The sequence below is a fragment of the Dermacentor variabilis genome, chromosome 8 (assembly GCF_050947875.1).
Source record: "Dermacentor variabilis isolate Ectoservices chromosome 8, ASM5094787v1, whole genome shotgun sequence".
Classification (NCBI taxonomy): domain Eukaryota; kingdom Metazoa; phylum Arthropoda; class Arachnida; order Ixodida; family Ixodidae; genus Dermacentor; species Dermacentor variabilis.
The window spans coordinates 25,493,059-25,518,130 of NC_134575.1; the positions used below are offsets into that span (position 1 = coordinate 25,493,059).

Sequence of the window (25,072 nt, forward strand, 5' to 3'; positions counted from 1 at the left end):
GGTGAGGGGAAGGGGGGGCTGTTGTTGCAACTTCGTGAGGGGAAGGGGGGGCTGTTGTTGCAACTCAGGGTAAGTATTCTGTAAGAGTCCACTAGGGTGGACTCGTACAGAATACCTCCCCCTGGCTTTTGTGTTAATGCGGGGCAACACAGCTGAAGCGACACGCTCAGCAGTGAAATGCTAACAAGTTTTACGAGCAGGAGTCGGTCCCACGAAGGGCGTTCGTGGTGTTGGTGGTAACCGTAATGTACATGGCTAGTTCAACTGAAACTTGATGGGTGGTGTTGCAGCGCTGTGGGTAGCAGGTATGCAATGGTCGCAATGTTGCGTAATCCTGGTATAGTAGTTTATTATGGAGTAGCAGCTACAGCACGCGTCCTAGAGCTGTGAATTGCACGTTTGTTTTCCGCATGTAATTTGCTCGCCTATTTTCTGCACACAGTCATTGAACCATACAAGCTGCAGCAGCTCTTAAGAAAATTCCTTAGAAAAATCTTGCACATACGTTGTAAATATACGAATTTATTAGAACCAGATGTGTGCGCACGTGTGTGTGTGTCTATATATATATATAAATATGTTTATATGTATATACTCAAACTAATTTGATACTATTATTCAAGGAGAGCCTTGATATCGCTCTGAAAACATTTGTAACCATTCAAGCAGTAGGCCTTGCAGATATTCTAATCTTCAGAGAATCCATTGAAGTGCAGTGAAAAGGATACGGTGGCAGTGTCGTTATCTCACTGCCTTAGTCCATTAACAGTGCAGACAATCCCTTTCTGAATTGATATGTTTTCATTTGTTCGGTGCAAATTTCAAAGTGCCTCTTTCTTTCTTTTTTTCACGGCTTGGCTGATTGACTTTGGCATCAATAGATGGCGCTGTTGTCTGATCCCGTTAGAAAATTAGGTGTTATGGTATTCAATGAAAACAGTGAACAGACAGTGGAGATACAGGGCCAAGAAATACCTCGGGTAACAGAATATAAATACCTTGGTATATGGATAAACGAAGGCAATGGATATATGGAAACACAGGAAAAAACCATAACAGTAAAGGGGAAGAGAAATGCAGCCATAATGGAAGCACAGAGCGCTATGGGGTTATAGGTATGTGGAAAGGTGTAGGACTTACTTTTGGAAATGCGGTTGTTTGCTATAAATCGGGGGTACAATCAGGACTCGACGGGAACCAAAAGTCAGTGGGTCGCCTCGCATTGGGCGCTCACCGGAATACTACACATGAAACTGTGGAGGGTGATATGGGCTGGACTAGTTTTGAAGTGAGCGAAGCCCGCAGTAAAATTGAATATGAAGAACGGCTGAGGAACATGGAAGAAAGTAAATGGGCTGGGAGAGTGTTCAGGTATCTGTACAGGAAAAACATTTATTCACAGTGGAGGAAAAGAACTAGGAAGCTTACCAGCAAGTATGCGGCCTCTAGGGTGGACAACGCAGCAACAAAGAAGGTCAAGTGGAAAGTCAGAGAGGCTGAATTAATCTCGTGGGTGGGGGGCAATGGAAAAGAAACCTGCCATGAGTAACTACTCAAGAGGAAAAAACGAAATTGGGAAAGAAACCATTTATGATAACTCAAAGGGAAGCTCATTACTTTTCGAAGCGCGATCGGGATGCCTTAGAACACGCACCTATAAAGCGAGATATAAGAAGGAAGAAGAAGCATGTGCTTGCTGCGGTAAAGCTAGGGAAACTACGGAGCATGTTTTATTAGAATGCGAGGACGTCTACCCAGCAGTCGATTTAGGCACCACTGGCCTCCTTGAAGCCCTTGGGTTCAGAGGGAGCAGTGGTAAAGCAAACATGTCCGCAACAGACATTAGTAAGAGGCGACTGGAGGATTGGTGGAAGTAGGGAAATGACATAAGATGGAGACGTACAAAAGCACAGTTTGCAATAGGGGATCAGAAAATTTGGGCGTGGTAGTTCAGAGTGTTTTTTTTTTCTTTTTTCATTGTTTAACCTAGGTAGAATATTGGGCAGTATAGTAGAAAGAGCTTGGTGGCGCAACCCACCGCCCCGTTCCAAAGGGGACGCTCATAATATCCATCCATCCTGTTAGTCTAATCCCCTGTAACGTCCCCTGTTACGTCCCCTGGCTTTTTGCGTGACGAAGGACTGCGTGCGAGAGTGAGCCGCGATCGTCGGCTTCCCTCATGTGCTTTCACTCACACCTACACCATGCGGCGCCCGACGACGACGACGGCTAAAATGCGCCTGGAGCATCCATATGATTGAATTCAGCATTGGACATGGCGTCGGACATAATCGCACCCGCCGAACGACATATCAGACGCCAAATTGTACCCTGTCTCCTTCTTAACGGCAGCAAGTTCAGGGTGCGATCATTATGAGAGTTAAAAAAAAAAAACACTTCTTGATTGGAAAAGGGGGGGGGGGGAGGGGCTGCATTCATTACGCGAGTAAGTACGGTACTTTTGTGGCTGTCCTATAGTAGTCTGAAAGTACTACTTTCCAGGCAGCATCATGCATAAGCTGAAAACTTACAACTGTAACTAGATACTTTATTGCTCGATCACTTTTGCTTGGCAGCCTTCTTCCTTGGCCTGGCAACTTGCTTCTTGGTCTTTGTGGTCTTCTTTTGGGGTGCTGGATGTCGGGAGGCCCTGAGTCGGTTGTTGCGTGATTTCTTGTTCCGCAGGGTGCTCTGGATGAGCAGTTTGCGGCATCTGGCTTTTAATTCGAACCTGCGGAAGAGAATTTGAGCTTGCATGAAGTGCCACAGAAGAAAGCAACTCTCGCAGAACAAGTACTAGTATACAAGCTTCATTTTCTTTCTCTACAAAACTACAAGACCTTGTGGAAAAAAAAAAAGACTTATTGAGATTAACGACATCCCAACTCTCATTACTAGAACCTGAGGCTGGCAAAAGTTTCACTGGGAGCTATTTTACTCTGCAAATTTCTCCCTGGATCCAGCAGACATTCTGCTTGCGTAGTGGCAAAAATATGCACCTTCTTCAGCTCATTATTATAGTGGATTTACGAGGAACTGTAATTTCTTGGTGGATTTCTGAGAATATCTTGCGAGTACTGGCATAATGCTGATAATATTATCTTCAAGGAGTTTTGCACCTCTAGCAGAAGGGAAAGAGTGGTTTGCAGTGTGCATCCTTGACAAAACAGACATACCATAAGAGTGGTGATTCATACATCTCTTCAGACAAATTTAGTGTTTTAAGCGCTTGAGTATTTTTTGAGTTGACAAGCACTTTGTTGTCGACAACAGTCTTGAGATCTACCCTTTCTTCCATTAGCAGTGCCGCTACTGTAAACACTTCTACTGAACAACAAGTGGAACCGAGGGGCCTGGTTCCTTCGGATAGCATGCAAGGGTTTATTGGCCAGTTTGCCTGCCCTTAAGTTTAAATACTATGCGAAAATTATAGTTAAAGGTGTGTTCTGCATTCACAGCCATGGCCATGACTCGCACTGCCTAACACTCTTGGTGTCCAATGTTGGTAGACGTGGACAGATACCCAAGAAAGTGCATGGGAGGGTTGCCGTAGCTCAATAGGTGGCATCCAAAACACTATGGCCATTACGTGCTTCCGACTCCCGCAATCGTTCCTAGCTCATGCAGCTAGCAACAGCATAGCCTCTGAACTTCGTTTTTGCTACCCAGAGAGAGCTGTCGCTGGAGCGTGCATTTGAACACCACCTTTTGGTAGAGCATTGCATGCATAACGCTGAACATGTTTGGTTCCCACCGATGGTAAGCTAATTTTTTTGCCTACTTGCATTTCCCTCTAACCTCTGGCTTTTAATTTTCAGAAACCACAAATGACTTCCCCTAAATTTTCTTTGGCTTCATGCTCAACACTATGTACTTCCTCATTTCAATCTTTTACAGCAGATTTTAAAGAATATTCAGCAGATTCTAGCAGCTTTTAAGTGCTGTTTTTGTAGACTCCTCAAGAAAATGAACACCGCAAAGCACTTACTGGCGTGTGACCTCCTCGGCACCTTGTTCTTGGATCTCGAGCAAGCGCCTGAGCCTCTTGTCACCAAGTGTCTCATCTGTGAGGTCCTTGGCACCCTTGTGAAGCGTCACTTGACCAGACCGCTTCACCGTGACGCGGGCGCCCGGGATGGTGGTCAGGTCGCCCTCCACATCGTCGTCTGGCTGCCGTGGTTTGGGCAGGCGAATGTCATTGCGCGAACCTGTGCAGCGACGGTAAAGGACAGCAGACATCGCTAATGTGAAGCACTTATTTGAGTGCAACGTTTGTTCTTCAAATCCAGAGTACATGCAGGTGGTGTTCAAGTCCCACCACCCCAAATATCGAGAGTCATCTTACAATCTCGAAGGCCGTGCTGCACTGTACTGCAAGTGCCAGAAGTTTGTCGTCGTTGGACACCGCCTACAGCCAGTGCCAAAGTTTGATAAAATTTTTTATTTTACCAAGTGAGAAAAAGTCATTGTGTCTCTTACCACGTAAATTTGCTGAGGGAACAATCGAGGGTATTGCATTTTCGAAGTACGAAAATGTATGTCTGTATTAGAATCGAGTGCGCATTATGATCGAGTAAATACGGTACTAGTATAGTGCTCTCTGCACGACATGCAACAGTCCTTGATTCTGCGCTTACGCGTCGCATGAGCAAGAGCGATGGTGACTGAGAAGCAGCTCAATGGCAGTTAGCAGGGGCCCGTGAACACTGCTGCCATAAAAATATTCCTGTCTCTTCCATCTTTCCTTCCCTTCACCCTCCCTGATACTGCTGACCAATGTTCAGGTGTCAGTCGCGTGCTAGGCAGTTGCGGTGTGGCCAGCAGGCTTTCTTCTACTCCGTCAACCAATCTCTTCCTCTCAATAAATCTTTGGTTTGGGCTAATTGGTTCATTCTTTAAGTCAGCACAGAGCAGCACAAAAAAAAAAAAAAAAAGAGAACAAGGACAAAGAAGGGACAAATAAACAGGACGGGCGCAGGTCCTGTACTGAGCCTGTCCTGTTTACGTGTCCGTTCTTCGTCCGTGCTTTTCGCACCGATACTCTTTCTCTAACCTGTCATATTCATGCAAGCGAGCCCAGATGGGTAGCTGAACCCAGAGTCATCAAGAACAATGACGCAATTGAGTGAGAGGAAATGGGATTGATCACGTGAAACGTGGTGCAAGTTGGTGACCTACCAAATGACATGTAGAGGGGCAGGCTGGGCGACTTCTGCGTCTTGATGTGCAGCGAGAGCACGTTGGGCCAGCCGCCGGGCAGGCGGCAGCCCAGCGTCTCGCAGGCGGCCATCACGTTCTCGGCGGCATCGGTGTCGCTCATGGCCAGGTTGCATACCTTCACCGTGCTGCGAAGATTTTTTTTGGCAGCAAGCAATGAGCGAAAGTTGGCGCGATATGACGCCATCCACGGCAAAACACAGAGCAAATTCGCCATCTAGAAATGACAGCAAATGCCTCACCTGGTTGTTCCTTCTCCACGAAGTGGAAGCTCTGTGGAGGACAACACTGCCTCAATGTCACGCCTGAGATGCTTTGAAGTCAGATCAATGCGCCTTGGTAACCTGAAAACAGGAGCGACACCCATATTATGGTTGCCTTGGAGAAAGAATCTCATCAACACTAACCAAAACAATCGTTTACTTGCATAAAGTGCGTATGCAGCCTATCGCATTTTTTTTAACCAACTGGCACCCGCACAGCACGTGCTCAAGTGAAACCTGTAGTCCACAACCATGAATGGGGCATGACTTTCTTTCACACTTTCGAGAATCATAAAAACTTGCACATCTGAGCAAGCGTGCAAGCGACTGTTAACAGTGGCAGTGCGATCTGTTGACGTAAAACGTTTACGGAGTGCGGGTTTCGCATGAGACCTAAATCTTTGTGCAGTTCAGATACGTCATCTATGAAACAGTGGGTCAGTAGATGGGCCCGCATGTCACTGCATGCTGCACTTTTGAATTGAAGGCTTCATGGAAAATGAGCTTTCCTCTTTGAAGATTCTGCACTTTGTACTGATAGTACATAACATAGATAAAGTTGAAGCTGTACACATACAACTAAAGTGACTATTGTGTTATCAAAGGATTCATAACATGTGAGCTACAGTTAAAAATTTAATAACATTACTTCAATTTCCTCCAATACAGCTCCCTACATGGCTGAAATATTAAGCAGCCTAGTGTATTCAGAGGTGCACATGTGAGCAAGTAGGATGCACAAAGAAATGGCCAAGCCAAGCAAGAAGTCGAACATACTTGTTCTTGGCAAAGAAAGTCTTTCCAAGCAGACGATGCAACAGGGGTAATATCTTGCTGTCACCCAGGAAGACATCGTAGCCTGCGCAGAGGTTGCGCTTGCTCTCGTACGGCGTGTACTCTGTCCTGAGCTGGCGCAGTGGTATGATCTGAAAGCAAAACAGAATCATATGTTTGCAGGGAACACTAGAACATTAAGCATAAGCAGTGTTTCGATGCTTTTTAATGGACAAGAGAAACTTCATAAAAAAAGGTTTCATAGAGGAACAGAGGCCACCAAGTAGACACACCATGCCAACAGCATTCCTTATTGGGCCACTTGCAGAGATAATTGAATAGACATTGCATTCACGAAGCTCGTCTTATGGTCTCTCATTTGAATAACTATGCTCCACACTGTCATTGCTTCCAGATGCAACTTATGTACTGTTTTAAGCAATAGTTTATGAGAACCTGGCTTATAAGAGGTCCTTGTAAACCTGGCCAGGCTTTATAAGCCAACTTTATAAGTCGCTGCATTCATTTTTAGGGGGTATATTAACGCGACAGCATTAAGGGACCCGCGTCTCAAAAAATCCAGTGTCGGCATATTGTGTTGGCCATCATTTGGTGAACAATCATCCCGAACCACAACCACACAGGCCCTCCGCATGGGGCAGAGGCGTTAGTGAACTAATCGAATCCCTAATACAGGAGGCGTCAGAAAAATCGCAATGTGCAACCTAAATACAACCTACAGACATGATAGTGTCGGACTACAATTTGAATATACCGGAAAACATAATTATGTTAAGCGGAAACTCGAACACAAACCCCTTTTTCCAGCGTTTTTACCATTCATACGACGGGTTGTGAATTTGTGAGCGACTCACCGCTGTCATTTAAACGAGAACTCTTGGTACTCACTTCTACGTTCCGCGTGACGCCGGCGTCGGCCAGAAGTTCCTTGTAGTGATCCACCGTGAGCTCGGGGTCGGAGCGCTTGTCCTTTTTGTCGAGATCACCGGTGAAGAGGCAAATTTCCGATTTGTCGGTTTCTAGGCTGTGTGGCAAATTTCTGAAACGTTGAAAACGGATCGTACAGTATGTCAACATTGCCGCTGCCCCGAAGACCGGTAAAACTATCTGTATGCAAGCGATCGGCATAAATCGCAGGACTACGCAAAGCAGGCTGTTTCGAGTTTCGCAGAACCGCGAGCGCAGACTGTCTACTTACACCTTAATCCACTGCGTGCTTTTGTTGTAGGGAATCTTTTTCAGGGTGAACTGAAGATAGACGTCATGCTCCAGCGCCGTGTCCTCGTCCAGAATATTCTTTACAGACTTTTTGGTCTGGTGCTTGCGCTCTATGGTCCTGAGCGCCTTTATAGACTCCACAACCTGAAAAACGGCAGAACGCGATCATCAGCGCGCGGTCGCTTTTGCCGCAGGTACGCCAACACATCCGATTCCGAGTAGGAAATAATTAATGAAGTTTCAGAAGTAGAACAACTTGTTAATTTTGTAAACAGCACGCACCCGCTTGACATCCACGTGGGCTGCCATTATTGTGGATCTAGGAAAGGCTTTAGATTGCCTTGGATACCACTTGTATTGTGAAATCGAAACAAACATCAATCAACGCTGGCCCACCCCGGATGAACTCAATCACTCAACGTACAAGCGCCCACTGTACAGGCTATAGTTGTTGTAATAATTTTTTGCTACAGATTATGCTACACGTGCTCATGCAGTACAGTGGGTGATAAAAATCATAAATATAGCACGAAGTTTCCGCAAAGAAAATTTGATGACGTCACGGCCGCCAAGAACATACGCAGTCGACTACTAGCTATCCAATGACGATCCAGCACAATCCAGCTGATAAATCCCAGCAGCCGCAATCCGCAGTAACCACCGCAACTCTTGCGTGACGCGCCGTACACGCTCGTGCGTCGCACGTGTATTTTTTTGAAGTAAACAGTGCACACAGTTTAGGTTTCCGTTTCGTCACAGCCACCATGCCGGAGAAACTGTCGGGCTACGAGTTCTGGACGAAAGTTCTGAAGAGCCCCAAGTTTGTCGTCGCACCGATGGTCGACCAGAGCGAACTAGCCTGGCGGCTGTTGAGCCGCAGGCACGGCGCTCAGCTGTGCTACACGCCCATGCTTCACGCGGCCGTGTTTCTCAAGGACCCCAAGTATCGCAAGGAAACTCTGGCCACCTGTGACGAGGACTCGCCGCTCATTGTTCAGGTGCGCAGACGACGCGCGAGGTTGCTTAAACGGGTGTCACGCGGCGCACTTTCGATCGCGATCGAGCCCGATCGGCATCGAATTTCTCTATCGCGAGTGGCTTGTTTGCGCAACATGCGGAAGCGGGCCAATCGCGGTCGAGAAATTCGATCTCAAACAAAAGTGACCGTGTGACATCGGTGTGACACACGTTACGGTGACGTCAAAATTTCGTTTGGCGGCAAAAATGAATAGCCTGGAAGCATAGCGCTGTGCTCCCGTGCAGTTATTCGTTTATGTAGCACAGCTTTTCGTGCCTAAACCCGTCCCCGTTGTATTAGATTTTTCGTTTACCACACATAATTTAGTATCGCACAGTGCTGTTCGCGACATCGTGAGGTTGAATTTGCGCTACCGTGATTCTGTTTGCGATCTGTTAGCGCGCATTGATTTTCAGCTTGACGTAAGTTGCGTTATCATTGAGACACCTTTGTTGGATGCAGCGCACGCATAGGGCGACAAACGTTCATAACGGCTGAATTCGTTACAAGCATTTTTGCTGCGCCAGTGGTTGTGCTCTGTGAACATCGTGAAGACAAATTTTACCGCCCTAAGGACGGAAATCTCCGCCAAGTCGCTGCTTCCTAATGCAATCACTGTTTGGTTGGAGTGCAAAAAGTCGCGCGCGTCGTGACTTGATAAACCAGGTTGTAAATCTGCGATACCAGCGAATTTATTTTACAAAAACAGCACTGAAACGTAGTGCTCAGTCATTAATCGGATACATAGTTTCTGTAGTGACAATGGATGAATAGATACAACTTTATTGGACGCCTGGCAAGGTTTAACGGGACCCGGGCTTAGGTCTCCCACGGCGCAACGTCAAGGCCCTGCCTCAATGCCGCCTCACGGGTTCGCTGGACTGTGGTAACAAGAAAAGAAAACAACATGAGGACATCCACATATTCCGACTAAAAATGAATTAAAGCTTTCACCCGACTTCGACAAGTCCTAAATGGCAAACCGGGCAAGTTTTGTTGGTACTGTTCATAGTTTTCTCAGTGGTGCTTAATGAAACAGCGCTTTCTGTTTACTGTGTGCTGCCACTGCAGAAGACAGGCCTTGTTGAAACGTTGGATGCAAGCTGCACATTCCTGCTGAGTGCGTTTAGCATTCGCAGAGCAGCTTATGCCAGCATCGTGCACTATTGTACTTCTTATCTCTGTCATCTTTTCATCACTTATTGTCCTTTTCCGCACTGCTGACCTTATTTGCCCGCTGTTGATGTCTTCGTCTCCATCTTCACCCATTGCCTGTCTTGGGATGCTAACCACAGCGTGCCACGCCTGTATTGCAGTTCTGTGCCAATGACCCCGACGTGCTGTTCGAGGCGTCCCGCATGGTGGTTGGACAGTGCTGTGCGGTTGATCTCAACTTGGGCTGCCCCCAAGCCATTGCCCGTGCTGGGCATTACGGCGCTTTTCTTCAGGATGAGTGGGACCTCCTCTCCAGAATGGGTGCAGTGAAGTAGTTTGGTTACCATTCTAGTGGTCGCTGTAAAACTTCGCAACCGTGATAGTACAAATCCCATGGTTCAGCACTGCTGGCAAGAAGCAGTTGCCTTTTCTCCCTACTGACTTCAAGTGGTGCTCGTCTCCACCTTAATGACATTACTGGTGTAGTGTGTGAAGCTAAATACTCCGTTACGTAACCTCCATAGTTGCTCTGGCAGCAAACAGAGGAGTGTATATACGTAAAAAACAAGTTAATTCAATATACAGCAGAACCTTATTGACGTGTCCTGGCCTGTTACATTTTCACTGCTCTTATACCGTGATGCACCGGTCCTGTTTAATTATCATAAGATCATGTGTATTAGCTTTCTGTTTGTTCAGTTTATCTTTCTGTTTGTTACGTCCAAAAACTGTGGTGGCACAACACCAACATGGCATCGTCCATTGGCACTGGCTGCGTTTACCACCGAATGTTGCTGCTGAAAATAGTCACTTCACAGAACTTGCTGTGTGTAGTGCAGAAAGATCACCATCACCGTGTTTACGTTGTCACTGGCTGCCAGTTTCAACATGTCTTATGAATTCACAAGCCAAGTGGTGAAAGAAGGCGCAAGAAGTTGCACACCACACCCACCTTTGCAAATGCTGTCTCGAGACCTTTGACACAAAGAAAAACACACAAGGACACTATGAACACGAGCGTCATTCCGTGTTTGTGTTATTCTGTGACGCTCTTTCAAAGTGAACCTTTACCGACTTGCCCAACTGTCAGTTTTACTTAATAATATCTTCATTTTATCTTTCTATAACCTGTACATAGTCCCATAATCGTAGTGTGTGATGATGTTTTGCGCCAAGTGGGCCTTACCAAGACCACTAGGTTGTTCCTGGCTCGACAATCAAAATTATTATTATCATCATCATCGTAACTTTTTCTCCGACTCATTGACAATTAATGGTCATCTCCTGGTACCGCATTTACCCATGGCATGATAAAAGAGAGAATTAATGTTATGAACTTGTGTTTGTGATGTCAGAAAGTAAACTTATTCCAAGTGAGAGCTTACTTTAAATGCGTGTCATTTCAGCTAGTCAATCTATAGCTTGTTGTCACTTTTGTAGTGTTAGAGTTGTCAAATAAACTCAATAAGATGACATTGCTGTTTAATTGTGCTAATCAGCGAGTTAATTTTTTTCATCTTCACACTCACTGAACTGCCAGAGTTGTTCCATTTGGGTCATTTCATTTTGCTTTACACTTAACTTGCAGCTTTGCACGTGATGGCAAAGCGTTCAGTGATTGCAGCCATTTTCTTTATGGTTGCACCAGTACCGCAGATTAGTGAATGTTAATGTTACAACTTTGTTACTCATACATTTGTCATGGGCTGTTCCTAAAGAAGAGCGATTGATATGCTTATTTTGCTCACATTCACCCCCTTTTACTCTCAACTATGCTTGCAGTGAACAAGTTACACACGGAGCTTGAGATTCCGATCACCTGCAAAGTGCGAGTGTTTCCAGAAGTCGAGAAGACTGTTGAGTATGCCAAGATGCTTGAGGCAGCTGGGTGTCAGGTTTGTGTTGCACAAATTTCTCTATTAGAAAACTTAGAGCACAAGAAAGACTGGACGTAGAAAAGGAACACACACCACAAGCGCTCACTCATAATTGATATTTTAAAGGTGGGCTTTAGAAGCTGGGATCTTTTAAAGTGCAAAAGCTGGGCTTGAACACAAGAGTGAGTATGTGGTGTGTGTTCCTTTTCTATGTCCAGTTTGTTCTTGGGCCCTAAGTTTTCTAATAATGCATTACCAACGAACCCACTTTTCCATCTTATTACAAATTTTTTGCTGATTCGCGTTGTGTTGCGGCAAACCTGTTTAGTAGTAGCGTCATTATTTTGTCTTTTTCTTTAAAGTGTTGTTGTGGGTAAAATCCTTTAACAGCCCCATGGAGCTGACTTCAGGCTTCGCAATTTGCCTTAGGCACTCCCTACCATGCGGCAGTGTAGCTGCAGTAATGGTATTTCAATTCCCGATTTCAGGTGCTGACTGTCCACGGCCGCACAAGAGACCAGAAAGGACCATTCACCGGTCTCGCAAATTGGGAACACATCAAGGCAGTGAAGTGAGCCTCTTTGTTTTGCATTCCTGTGAAGGCACACCACGGTAGCTCGGTTGCCCATGGCTTTGCACTGCATAGCACTTAGTCACGGGTTCGATCCCGGATGTGGCGGCTGCACTCCGAACGTGACAGAATGCAAAAAAACGCTGGTTCTCGCGCTTTGGGTGCATGTTAAAGAAACGCAGGGGGTAGAAATTAATCCAGAAGCCTCCGCTACGATATGCCTCATGATCAGATCATGGTTTTTGACACATAAAACTTCAGAATTATTTCTCCCCAGTAACTATGTTTGGCAAACTGGTAGGGCAGTGCGAATGCACTCTTTCAGAAAACTTATAATTCGTTCATCTTTGTCGACTAGTACTTGCTGAAAGGGAATGCTGCAAGGGATGTTCTAACAAATGAACTACAGATAAACTGCAGAGTAGCACGTCATGAAGTCACGCGATGGCACTGCTCTTCACATTCAGCACAGGCGAAAATATATTAGACATATTCTAAGGGCACGATTGTTCTCTGAAGGTGAGATTAACAAGCACGGCGAGTCTTTAATAGTATTTACTCGACAAAGATTATTGTTCAGAGCGGGCAGCAGCAAATAAGAGGAGTGGCATCAACATAGTTGTCGGCTCTATCTACCCGTAGCTGTGCTTTTTTATTGTTTACAAACATTTAACTTGCCTAGAGCTATTCTATACAACATTTCTGTAGCAACCACAAGTTATCTGAAGCAAGCAAATGCCACTGCATACTCCATTTAACACAAGCTTGTGACTTGACATGGTGGCTCATATGTATTTGCAGCATTCTGTCGTCAAACATGTCGAGCACAGAGAAACGCTCTTGTATGTGGATTTAAGTTCACGTTAAAGAACTGCAGGTGGCCAAAGGTAATCCGTAGCCCCTCCCTCCAATATGACACCTCTCACAGCTTCGTTGAACCCCCAAGAATCAATCAATCAATCAACCAAACTTGAGGCTTACTCACTCAAGTATCGCTTCCAAGTGTCACCCGTCCATTAAAACCCCATTTGTCTTAACAAAACATTTTTTTTTGTTAACATTGCACTCGTAAATTTTGCTACTACAAGTGACTAAGGTTTCAGACATGTAGGTATGACAACAGTACACAGCAGCTACGGCATGTCCAAACTATCCCCTTCCAGTGACGGAAGCAGATGCCCACCACCTAATATTAAAAGCTAAATACCAGTGCTTAAACTGACCTCAGTTGAATTAGTGATACATGTTCCATTTATTTCCCTTCGCATTGGTAATGTGCTTTTGCAGGCAGAATGTCACGATCCCTGTGATTGCCAATGGAAACATCCAGTATCTGCAAGATGCCATTCGATGCCTTGAAGAGACCGGAGTTGATGCAGTAATGTCAGCCGGTGAGATTTCGATTTTAATTGCGTTGCTCTGATACCGCTGTGTATTGTATCAAGAGTATCAGCATCTTCAAGCAAGTTAGATCGCATGGGGCTGTTGTCACTGGGTGCAAGTAGCAAATGTTTTGTGCAAAGCAATATTGCTTCAGCTGTTGTCATTTTTGTTGTTTTATTAGCTGCAGATCGATATCACTTCTTGCGGTTAGCCTGCAGTGCTACTTCTGTCTGTTGGAGCATGTCAACAGTTATGACCGTATTTTCTTGTCATTTCTTTCTCATTTCTTTAGCTTTTAAGGTTAAAGTATATTGCCTTTTGGGTTTATGGAAGCATTGTTGGAGCTTTAAATAATAAATGAGAAATTGCTCTGTCATCCAAATATACGTTTTTGTTTCTGAATGCAATAGCACTTTATTCACATGCTAAGGTAGGTGCACCTGGCGCCATGTTGCAGAGCTTTGATCGCAAATGTACGGAATTTTTAGGCATACCCATTGCTGTTCTGTAGGCAGGCGCATGTTTTTGTACTTGGTATGTCTTCATGGCATGCATATATAAAGCCATATGCATTGATAAATATTTTCAGAGGGCAACTTGCATAATCCGTACTTGTTCACCGGGAATCAACGTCCCGTCTGGGAGGCAGCGCTGGAATACCTGGAACTGGTCCGACAATATCCGTGTCCTACCTCGTACATCCGAGGCCACTGCTTCAAGCTTCTCCACCACTGGTAAGCACAACTTCTGCATTGAAGACAATTATTTTCTCCATTGCCTCCGACAAAACGTATCTTTTGTATGTTTATTCTGTCATGTACCCTGGAGAGGCACTAATGCAATGTTCCTGGCAGATCTCTACAAGCTCTGGTACAGTGGGCTTGAGGCCTAAAATGAGCACAGAGCCTGTTCACAGTGCTATGAAAAGGTTGCATTGAACAATTATCAAATAGCTGATTCAGAGCTTGCTATGTTAGTTTCTGGCCATGGCATTATTTGTGGTGTACAGTGGAAACTCATTGGCACGATCTCCAAGGGAACCGGAAAATAAAATCTGTCATCCGAAAATCATATTATCCGTATGAAAATACATTGCTCCTATGGGACATTGGCTGGCAAAATATAAGCATATTATCCCAAAAACGTATTATGCAGAATCGTATCAACGAGATTCCACTGTAAGCAGCAAGGCTAAGTAACCAAACATTCCAGGTTAGATGGGATTTGTCTTGGTGTTTCCATGACCCTGGCCCAATGCAGCTTGGTGCAGGGAAGACCCCGTAGCTGTGCTGTTCTAGAACAATCTCTGATTCAAAGTGTTATAAGGCGTTTATTAAAGGTGCCCTGAAACACTTTTTGAACATAGTAACAAAACATTGCCGACCTGTTAACGAGGCCCCTGTGAACATGTCTGCCAAGTACATTACACTGCATGCTGCATAGGATTTACAATGTTGTGTCAAAAGCAGTGAAAAATCGCTTGCTCTTGCTTCCGCAATGTCGTCATGATTATATTGCGCTTAGTGTTACACTGACGATTTTAAGTGAAGGACAGGACGTGGACGTACGTAGCGCAAACTACCAACTGTTTAATACTGTTAAAGAACGCGAAATATAATCATGAACATCCACCAACTAGCCCACTTCATTGCTTTACTAAATGTCGTCTTGCCACATCAGCACAAACGGCCATACCCACAGCGGCTATTGGCCGATTTCGTAATTTCGAGAGCATTCTCACTAATACAGTTATTGCTTACGTGAGTGAAGTAAACAAAAAATATATATCTTTGCAATCTAAAAAATAAAGAAGACAGAAAAACCATTTAATCTGTGCACTGCTGGTCTATGCACCACAGTTGTGCGTTGCTGCGTAAGCTGCGCATGGCCCCCCGAGACGGTAAGCATAGCATAAATGCAGCGGCCGCTGCAGTGCTACCACAGGCTGTCTTGTGTTCAGTCTTTGAGTGGGGCCAGCGGGGCATTGCTCCCTTGAGCCTCCTTGCCGTCTCCACTGCATAGCTTCCAGAGTGCTAGGAGAAACGAAAGAAGAGAGAAAGCTGCTGATCGGTCCGATAACTACATCTTATGCTTGTGCTTGAAGGACTAGAAAAAATATTTCCGCCAGGAGATTCGTGAGGCAGCGTAATTTAACAGTGATGTCATTCTATGACTAGTTAGAAAAGTATTTTGGGGCCCCTTTAAGTGGTATTGTGCCAACGATCCGTGATTGAATACAGCTTTTACCGTTACATGCCCAACTGTGCTTCTGTTTTGTTCTGTCTCCTGTTCAGCATGACCATGCCCGAGAATGTGGACTTGAGGGAAAAGCTTGCCAAGGCAAACACTGTCGAGACATTCGAAGAGGTCGCCACTGCACTAAGGGAACGGTATCAGGTGCGTCTCGAGCATGGCTTAACGCACAAACTGCTGGGGAATGCATCTTATCTCCTTGGACTGACTGTTGCTATGTAGTGTCACCAGGTATACGGGACTCTTTCAGCTAGATCACTGGCTTATATGCAAGGCGTTGCTTCAGGCTAGTTGGTAATCCACAGCTCTTTGATTTTTAGCACGGTATTTTAGGACAAACTTGAAACACGAACTGATAGGCACAAGTGCTAACTTCCAACTAAAGTTTGATGCCAGCCACTTTGAATAAATATACGGAGCAACACTGTGCAGAGCAATATTGTCAGCATCTGAAGGTAGCTGATGACAGTTCAATTATTGTTGACAATGCGTGCATGCTGACGCTACCATGTGATTAGCTGTTTTCCTTTCTTCTTCTTTTGACTTGTGTTGCTCTTTATATTTATTAATAGTGTCCGACCTTAAATTTTAGTTGGAAGCTCGTGGTTGTGCCTGTTACTTCAAGTTTCAAGTTCGTCCTAAAATACCACGCTAATAAATTAAGGGCTTGTTTGCGTTCAAATTTCACACAGGGATGGCATTTTGCAGTGTACGGAGTTTGATGTGACGTTTGGGTCCATTGCTTGGCTGTTTCGCTGAGAATAATAGACATGAAGTATGCACTGTCTGTGGCAACCCAATACAAGGAATATCGATGTTGCAAGAACCAGTGGTGCCATCTCTCACTGCAGCAGCAAAGCAGTGTGCACGTTATGTTTTACCATAACAATGACTGAAGGAGCTGGAATTTCATTGCAGCGACACTGACACTGTTATGTCTGGCACCGCCGCAAAATACACATACTGTATTTACTCATGTAAGGCCCACCTTCGCGCAAGACCAGCACGATTTGGAACACGATAGTGTTGGACAAAAAAAATTTCACTAAGTATCACATGGGTGCCTGCAGACTGGTTAATTTGTGCAAGCTGCTGCTAGATTGCACGAGTTACTGTCTTGCATGCAATAATCCCGAGATTTCGCGGCATTGATCCGTCACGATTCAACAGTGTCAGTTGTGCTGTGGCTTGTAGTTTAGCCTGTTTTTCTGAATTTTGTTTTCGGGCACGTTAAGAAGGCATCACCAGAAAAACTGTGTGCATGAATATAGAATGCATGTCATGCAGTTTCATTCGATACCATCATCAAGAGCTTCAAGCTTCAATCTCCCTCAGTATTAATGGCATGTAGGACGAATGAGTAGGCTGCCTATGACATGAGGTTGTCAAACAACGAAAGCAGCAGAAGCGACGAGAATGACTGAATAAAAGTGTTCATAGTAGGCTGTCAGTAGTTGCGTTATTCTGCATGGCAGACTGAGCACGGTTTGAGTCTTCAGGGATGTAGCCATAAGCCTGCATCGTGTAAGGCCAACACCCTGCAATAAGGAAGGGGGTGGGCTGAAAAACATGAAAAAAGTGTGTTGGCCTTTTGATTGCTGGTACTTCTTATTGGTTCTGGATGAAAGTCCAGAATCTAAGAAATCATGACAATGGCACATATGTCATTGTCATTGTTTCCTAAAGATCTGATTTATTCTGGGCAAGTGATGCATCTGAACGTAGCATTAAGCAGTGTGCACTGTTAAAAATTCGAGCATTCACTCCTCTTGCCTCAATGCTTTGTCACTGTTCACTGATGTTAACACATATAATTCAACAGTGTAAATGGTACTGCCGTGTCGCAGGACAAAACCTGGGACCCAGATTTCAACTGTCCGCAGGCTGACCTCCCTTTCCCACCCTGGATCTGCCAGCCGTATGTGAGACCCAGGTGAGGTTCATTCTGCATAGTATTGGCAGAGTTGTTGCAGAGCACAGGTATGGGTGTTCATGTTGGGAACGCACACAGTGCAGTCGGTGAAGGAACACGACTGCATAAAGCAGAAATTGGCTGTGGTTTTTAAGTACAGTGTCGAAATATAGGGAAAAAGGGAAATGAAAGTGGATACAAAGATGACTTGCTGCCAATGCGAGCCAGAACCACATCTTCCGCATTGCATGTGTGAGGCTCTGCCAATTGAGTTACACCGGCAGATATCCTCCCCCCACTTTCCTGGGCATTTGTGGATGCGGATGAGATTGGACCCTGGGAGCATCAGCCAGTGCCTCTCAGGGCCATGGTGGTGGATCTAACTGCTGGTGTCACATACCACATGAACTCAGTGGCAGGCTAACTGGCCAATGGAGGGACGCTATTGCCACTGTGAGGGTCGGCAGCGAGGCAGCTGTGGCTGCCTTTATTTGAAGGTCACTCTGAGGCGAGGGCTTCTGGCTGACGAGTCGGTGGCTGACTGAGACCTCAGCTAAGCCTCGGAACCGGGAACGCTCTAGCCACGCGCTCTTGTCATCATCATCGTCTTCGGATCGGGGCCTCATTGCGCCACTGCACCACAACCTGTGCTCCTACTCTTTCGAGCCCACCATGCAGAGTGCACTTGTGCAAACTGTCTTGGCAGCTTTGGCCATCTGCTGCAGAGCACGGAGTTGCAGGGGTGATTCCAGGCCACGTTTGTCGCATTCTGACGAGAGTGGGATGCAAGAATACTTGCATTCATTATGGGGTTGCAGCGCGGGAAAGGAACACGCTGGCACGCTCGACCTGGGCAGCTGCAGTGTCGGCCTCTCCCGATATCCCGCCACACCATGGCAGTCTGGCATAAATAAACCGTGGCCATGGCGGCTACCGCTTCATGCCGCCTAGCACAGATTGGGGACATTGGTCGAACGGGCCCAGTCGACTCTACCATCAATGCGCCGACTCTACCAAGGCTAGAATGACGTAGCCTCACGCGGTCCAGCAGACGTCCCATAGTTGTAGGGTGTCCGGGAATTCTACATCGACACCTGGTTCATCCAGCTGGACAGCCACTTTCGTCGCAAGAATGTTCCAGGCTCCGGCTACGTTCCAAGCTCAGGCTGGCACCCCCTGGCCCCGACTTCTACGAGGACTTGCGAGCAGCAGTCCTTGCTCACTACATTACCTTGAGCGCTCGGTCACAAGAGCTTTCGCCATGTGAACTGTCGCTTCATTCCGCATCTTCACTCCACGTGCTGGCCCCAGCATCGATCCTCTACTCGGTCCACGAGCCTCCTCCTCAGCTCAAAGGCAGTTGCGCGACGACTCTTTCCAAGGAATTGAATGGGCCAAACGTAAATGCTTTCGGCTACTCTACGGTCTGCCACTCTCCTTCTTTGGGTGTTCCCGCAAGCTGTCAGCTTTCCATTCGAGGGCACCTCGCTCATCACTGATTCAGAGGCTCTCCCACTGGCTCCAATAAGTGCAAATTTCGCTCTCGCAGGTACGATCACGCCACAGGCACATTCTTCGCGATGGCTTCAGCGACCACTGCAATGCTGATGCTATCGGCATTAGAGATTTCACCGCAAGCAGCAGCAGGCGAACCTTCCGATGTTGTGTGCTCATACTTTCCTCGGATGCATGGCCTACCGAAGTTTTGCAGCAGCAGTTCTGCCATCTGGTTTCTTCAGCTCGAGAATCACTTCTACGTCAACAAGGGGAGGGACCAACACTTGCACTATCTTCACGCAAACCGCAAGCTGCCAGACGGTCTTTCGGATCTCCGACTTCTACCAGACCTGGGCACCTATAGGAGCCCGCGGCAGGTCGTGATTTCGCACTGCGGCATCACTGTGACTGCACCTCGCTCACAACCTACGCTGCTGGTGCTGCCTGGTACATCTCTCTCGGATTGCAGAACCCGACACTGCCAATGACAGCCACTGCCACTACCAACGCCACTGCCACTGTTGCACGCTGTTCGATGACACCTTCAGCGTTGTCCCCCTCAACGGCCTGATCTCTCGGTGTGCACCAAAAACTGGCCAATGCGCCTCAACTCTTCTTGCCGAGTTGCAACGCACAAGACAGTGTGCGCCTTTTTCACATATTTCACTCGTTCTTCGCACTAGGAGGGTGGCCCTGTAGCGGCGCGACTATCGCCTCCAGAGTTGGCGAAGAAGACGGCTCACGAGCATATAGCACGAGGAAGGAACAAACTGGCGCACTCGACCTGGGTAGCCGCGGTATCGGCTGCTCCCGAGATCTTGCGGCACCATGGCTGGCCAGCCTAAATAAACCGTGGCAACAGCGGCTACTTCTTCGCAGGGTCATCACTCAAATTTGTGTGTGCAATTTGGCCCGTCTCTGGATCGCACCAGGCCAGCAAAGTGGCAGTCACTCAGTAGTGCTTTTGCAGCAACCACGGCAGGCTTATAACGGTGAGGACAGGAACAAATTTTTTTCTACTGAAGGTCTTTTTGTCCCACGTCACTTACACCCCAGTGATGACAGGTGACAAATAAGCCACAATGGTGGAGCGTTTCACACAGCTGGGGGCGAAAACCGCAAATAGGGGAAGCACACAGTGAGAGACTGATAAGAGTTCAGCTCGCCTCGCATGGCCCCGCGTTTGCGGCCCTGGGCCAGACAGTCACTAACACTGGTCGCGATGCTGCATGGGAGATGGTGGACAGCAATTCTTCGTGTCGGAATTGAGACGCAGTCAGTCACGGACTTTTTACCCCCCAAAAAACAGCATCATGGCACGGTGTGTCTCCATGTGCTGCGGAAAGAAGCCTCTCCATTTCCCAGAAACGGGCCAGGGGGGCACGGTGTATCGGCTGCAGTGTCTCAGCGAGGCGTGAGAAGCTAAGAAGAAACGGCTGAGGTGCCCACTCCATGCAAACTTCACCTTTGTGTCTGCGTACTCATCACGTGATAGCAACATGCGGCCACTCCTGTAATGTTGGAAAGCGCATGCATCTCCAGAAATTGTGCATTTCGGCACGCAGTAAAGGATGCGAGGTGGTCGAGATTAATTCGACGCCCTTTACTGCGTCACCTCTCATAGCTCGGGGCCACGGCACTGGGACATTAAACTGCATCAGTCATTCAACCAATCAATCGGACAGTTGGTGCTCACTTTGTTGTATCCCCTTCGCATTTGACTAGATTTTCCAAATATTGAGTCTACGACCAAACTGCATTGGAGCATGGATGATTGCGGGATGAAATTTGACTGTGCCTTGTGTGTATATATATAAATAAAGTACCAATTTTAGCGTGACATTAGTGTTCTGCTGTTACTGTTTCTTATTGCACACATGTGGAGTTTATTGTGGAGGTACAGTTGGGGAAGAACGGTATTGGTTATGGCAACAAGAGAAATAATGCTATGCTAAAGTACTCTTTCAGGAAAATCTCAAAGATGCGCAGTGTAGGCTTACACACGTTTTGTTATGCATCTTGCATCCGACGTACAGCTCCCAGGTTCTCACGCTTCCTTGCTTTGCATTGCCAGCCCTGAGGTGGTCCAGGAGACGAAGCGAGACCTGAACGCCGAGTACCTGAAGCTCCTAGAGTTGACGGCAGCCATCAAGCGTCCCGTCGACCTGGACCTGCTCAGCCTGTCCAGGAAGCAGCTCAAGCGCTTGCGCAAGAACCCCCGCAAGGCCTTCGCCAACCGTGAGCAGTTTGTACCCTGCGCCAAGTGTCCCAATCCCAGGGTGGGTGTCGGCTGAGATATTTTTTGTCTCTGGTAATTTGTATTGTACAGTGGAACCATGATGCAACGAAGGTGGATGTGATCAGTTATTGGACATAACGATGTGAATCTAAATTAGTTTGGCCGCACTTTGTTTCAATAAGTTTCTACTGCTATGATAATGAAACCGAAAATGAAAGATCCGAGGCAATGTTGGTTAAAGTGAAGCAAATGTTTGTTTCTCGCAGTTAAGAGTACGTTTTGTGGTAGTAAAGATGTCAGATACTCGGCAGGAGTAACTCGAAACAGCATGTTATAGATGCTCATGTTACTGCCAGCATTTGACGTCAGATGCCAGCGGCTTGGTTAAGCAGGCCTGCAGCCTGCAAGCAAACATGCCGATTCCATGTGATCACACAGACTGCATAGTTACGTACTGCGTGTTTCTAATTTAGCATTGACAACATGCCATGTATCACGAAGGGAAAGAATTGGCATACACGCCAACTGTTACACGAAGCTGCAAAGGAAACACATACAAATTTCTTGGCAAGCTTCGCAGTAGAAGAAAAATTTGCCCTGGTCTGGGGATCGAGCCCGAGACGAACGCTTTTCTGTGGAAGTGGCTCAACCATCTGAGCTAACCAGGAGGCTAACAGATTGCAGGGCAAGGCCGATTTGATTGACAACTCGGAGCACAGGAAAATCTTTTCTGAGAAACCTGTGTGGGTTTTCTTTGCAGCTTTGTGCTGCAGTCCAAGTGGGTGCCAATTTTTACTTTCCATGAGCCTCACTCCCCCTTGTGGGCTTCTGCAATGCTGATTTGTTATGCCACGTATCAGCGCGGTAAGCAGCCGTCGGGCTGTAGAAATCGACAGGAGACCCTTTGCTGGTGCTTCAAAAGCATCGCTCACACTTGGGCTTCTTTCACATAGACCCATCTGTAAATAGTTTTCTCACAGGCGGTATGCTTATAGCTAATATTGCATATAACGAGAGTGCTTTTGCATTGAATGCCACTTTATTATAAGGAGCTTGAACTGTAACAGCAGAATTATTACTGCGCATTTTTCAAAAAAGTTCTGTGGGATAAATTTTCCAACGATGCTGTCTTAAAAAACCTGTTAAGCAAAAACAAAATTTTCAACTACATTCGAACCTCTATGTCACAAACACTGATATAACAAACTAGTATATCTAAGATGTTTCTCGTCGATATGAGCATGTATTGAATATATGCTTATAACGAATATAAGATATAGCAAAGCTTTTTTTGTGTCGTGTGAGACTCTGTTGAAACGAGATTCGACTGTAAACATGACCTTGGGACGCTGCAGGACAAAGTCCAAGCATAAACGATTATGATTAGGTATTGTGACAACAGTGGCAAAAGGAATACACAGAATCAGTGATACCAAACTTCACGCAATCTTCACTTTGGCATTTGTTAGAAGTATGTCATCAAAAAGACAAGGAAGTGTTAAGGTGGAGAGAGGGAAAGTAATGCGGTTGTTGTAAAACAACGGAAGCAATTATCGTACAGAATATTATAGGCAGGAAGATTGACAGGGGGATGTAGAGAAAGAGACTTGTTAAAAAAGTAGGAACCCAGAAGTAAGAAGGAAACATAGCTTTTAGAAAAGAAATAAGGGGATGCCGTTCATGAGAAATTGGCCTTTTTCTGCACTGTAGCTTTTTTTTCTAAGTTGAGATGAGAATCGGCATGATCACGACTTGCGTAAGTAAGAGTAGTGCAGGGTGCGACAATCGCGTAATCTTCAAAATTATGTCTGTTCTCTTGCAGTGTACAAAGTGTGTCTACGATCTCTGTAAGCCGTGCTGTCGTAACCGGGTGAAAGAGAACTTTGAGAATTGCGAAGGTATGTAATCCCCATTTCTGGCATCTCTAGTTCTTCACGCATGTTGAATACCTTTGCTGTGGTTTTACTACCTCGAACATGCACGCTGTTTGTCAGGTAGCGCATGTTTCTTAAAGGGATGCTAAAGGAGAAACACCAAATATTCTTTCAGTGCTCTCTTTTTTTGCTGTATTCATGGTATAATAGGTTGATAATTCGAAGATAAAATAAAGGTCAAAGTTTCATTACTTGAATTTCGCTCCGAAACCCAAGCGCAAGTAGTACGCCAGTGCGATGTTATGCACTTCTAAGTATTCTTTTTGCCTTTAGGCCATTGTGGCTCAGTAAATGTTCTTGAAGCTTGCCAAATTCAGTACTATTTGGCTCTTTCTTAACACACGCAATGTACTGTATTTGTTTGAATATTAGTCTACCTTTTTCTTTTCTTTTTTCTTCGGAAATTTTACCAATAATGAGCTGTATCGACCTATATTTGTGAGGGAGGAATCTCGACCTACATTTGTGAACAAAGCTAGCAAAAGTACAGAGCTAACGGAGTTCACCTGTTACGCCCACCATAAAGTCAGTCCGGAGATTAGTCACAGTGGCTTTAAGAAGTACTGCATATCCAGCACACTTGACAGCACCGAGGACAATGTTCTTTGGGCTGCCTAGGACACCTACAAAGCATCCAATGAGAACAACTTCTATGGCAGTTCCATCGAGGATGCAGCTTGTAGCATACGAGCTTACAGTAAATAAAGGTGTCATGTTAATTTTTTTTTTCTATGACAGGATGGGTCAACCTATCTTTTTTTATTACACGGAGAGTTCAATATATAGGGGTCGACCTACGTTCATGCTCGACCTGTTTTTGAGCAAATACGGTAGTCCATCTTTGCCAACGACCAATTAACTAAGCCCGAGCAGGCACTGTCAATAATTATGGTGCCATGGTGAGCTGGCGTCATGGCGTTACGGTGGTGTTGGCACCTGTCTTACGTTTCTCCGTCCTACCAAGCCTGTATTCGTTGTAAGGGCAACTCTTTTGGTATTTGCGGAAGCTTAATTTACTTATGCAGCTTAAATAATTTTTCTCTTTATCATTGTCATCATCATCAGCCTATTTTATGTCCACTGGAGGACGAAGGCACCTCCCTGCGATCTCCAATTACCCCTGTCCTGCGCCAACTGGTTCCAACTAGCATCCGCAAATTTCCTAATTTCGTCGCACCACCTAGTCTTTCTCTTTAACGGCCCTTTAAATTCTGAGCCTGTCATGGCCACCCAGTGGCCATGGTGCTCTGCTACCAAGCACGATGTCGCAGGTTTCATAGCCTGCCGTGCCAGCCGCATCTCAGTGAGAACAGGCTGCGAAAAATGCACGCAAAAAAAATAACTTTCTCATTTGGGTAGTGCGTTGCATGAAAATCTGTGCTCAATTTAGTAAACAATAAAGTGGCCTTTCAATTATTGAAAAATTCAGGAGGGAAATGGCATTGAGACAGTGTGTGTGTGTGTGAATCGAATTGGCACCGATGCTGATGTTTTTTTGTCTTTGGCCGTCTTGCAGGGCACAGTTTCTTCTTCAAGCCAAGAACAGAAGAAGAAGAATTGAGAATGAGAAAAGCCAGGGATGCAAAGAACATCTCGAACACGCCCACAGACAGTGTGACGGGAGGCTCCTTAATTGAAACTGACTTCTCAGAAATACCAACTTGACTTTAATTTGCAGGAAAGTCAGCCCATTCAACTGTAAAGATGTGGAGTAATATATGTACATACCACTGGCAAATA

The 25,072-nt window shown here is 45.9% G+C and overlaps 2 protein-coding genes across 3 annotated transcripts; one reads left to right on the forward strand and one right to left on the reverse strand.

Moving 5' to 3' along the window:
* Nucleotides 1-2,527: 2,527 nt before the first annotated feature.
* Nucleotides 2,528-7,901, reverse strand: LOC142589855 (ribosomal L1 domain-containing protein 1-like). The gene is made up of 8 exons (XM_075701486.1): nucleotides 7,776-7,901; nucleotides 7,474-7,637; nucleotides 7,164-7,314; nucleotides 6,258-6,406; nucleotides 5,460-5,561; nucleotides 5,179-5,345; nucleotides 3,989-4,208; nucleotides 2,528-2,731 (listed from the first exon to the last, which is right to left on the reverse strand). The coding sequence occupies exons 1-8, from the start codon at nucleotides 7,869-7,871 to the stop codon at nucleotides 2,560-2,562; spliced, it is 1,221 nt and encodes a 406-aa protein (XP_075557601.1). The 5' UTR covers nucleotides 7,872-7,901; the 3' UTR covers nucleotides 2,528-2,559.
* Nucleotides 7,902-8,108: 207 nt separating this feature from the next.
* Dus1 (Dihydrouridine synthase 1) lies at nucleotides 8,109-25,070 on the forward strand. 2 transcript variants are annotated; one of them, XM_075701483.1, is made up of 11 exons: nucleotides 8,109-8,491; nucleotides 9,828-9,987; nucleotides 11,449-11,561; nucleotides 12,032-12,114; nucleotides 13,402-13,505; nucleotides 14,087-14,231; nucleotides 15,792-15,894; nucleotides 17,598-17,683; nucleotides 21,234-21,438; nucleotides 23,221-23,296; nucleotides 24,849-25,070. In XM_075701483.1, the coding sequence occupies exons 1-11, from the start codon at nucleotides 8,258-8,260 to the stop codon at nucleotides 24,995-24,997; spliced, it is 1,458 nt and encodes a 485-aa protein (XP_075557598.1). In that variant the 5' UTR covers nucleotides 8,109-8,257; the 3' UTR covers nucleotides 24,998-25,070. The 2 variants fall into 2 exon arrangements, with proteins under 2 accessions (XP_075557598.1, XP_075557600.1); XM_075701485.1 differs by having other exon boundaries at nucleotides 21,234-21,397.
* The last annotated feature ends 2 nt before the right edge of the window (nucleotides 25,071-25,072 follow it).

What these genes read in the sequence shown, in the direction of transcription:
- LOC142589855 (XM_075701486.1), bottom strand. Translation starts at nt 7,871, where the DNA reads ATGTTTGTTTCGATTTCACAATACAAGTGGTATCCAAGGCAATCTAAA. An exon ending in ACTTTCTTTGCCAAGAACAA is followed by an intron (nt 5,562 to 6,257) that starts GTATGTTCGACT and finishes TCCTGTTTTCAG; the next exon opens with GTTACCAAGGCGCATTGATC. An exon ending in GCCCCTCTACATGTCATTTG is followed by an intron (nt 4,209 to 5,178) that starts GTAGGTCACCAA and finishes GTCGCTGCACAG; the next exon opens with GTTCGCGCAATGACATTCGC.
- Dus1 (XM_075701483.1), top strand. Translation starts at nt 8,258, where the DNA reads ATGCCGGAGAAACTGTCGGGCTACGAGTTCTGGACGAAAGTTCTGAAG. An exon ending in TGATGCAGTAATGTCAGCCG is followed by an intron (nt 13,506 to 14,086) that starts GTGAGATTTCGA and finishes AAATATTTTCAG; the next exon opens with AGGGCAACTTGCATAATCCG. An exon ending in GAACTTTGAGAATTGCGAAG is followed by an intron (nt 23,297 to 24,848) that starts GTATGTAATCCC and finishes GCCGTCTTGCAG; the next exon opens with GGCACAGTTTCTTCTTCAAG.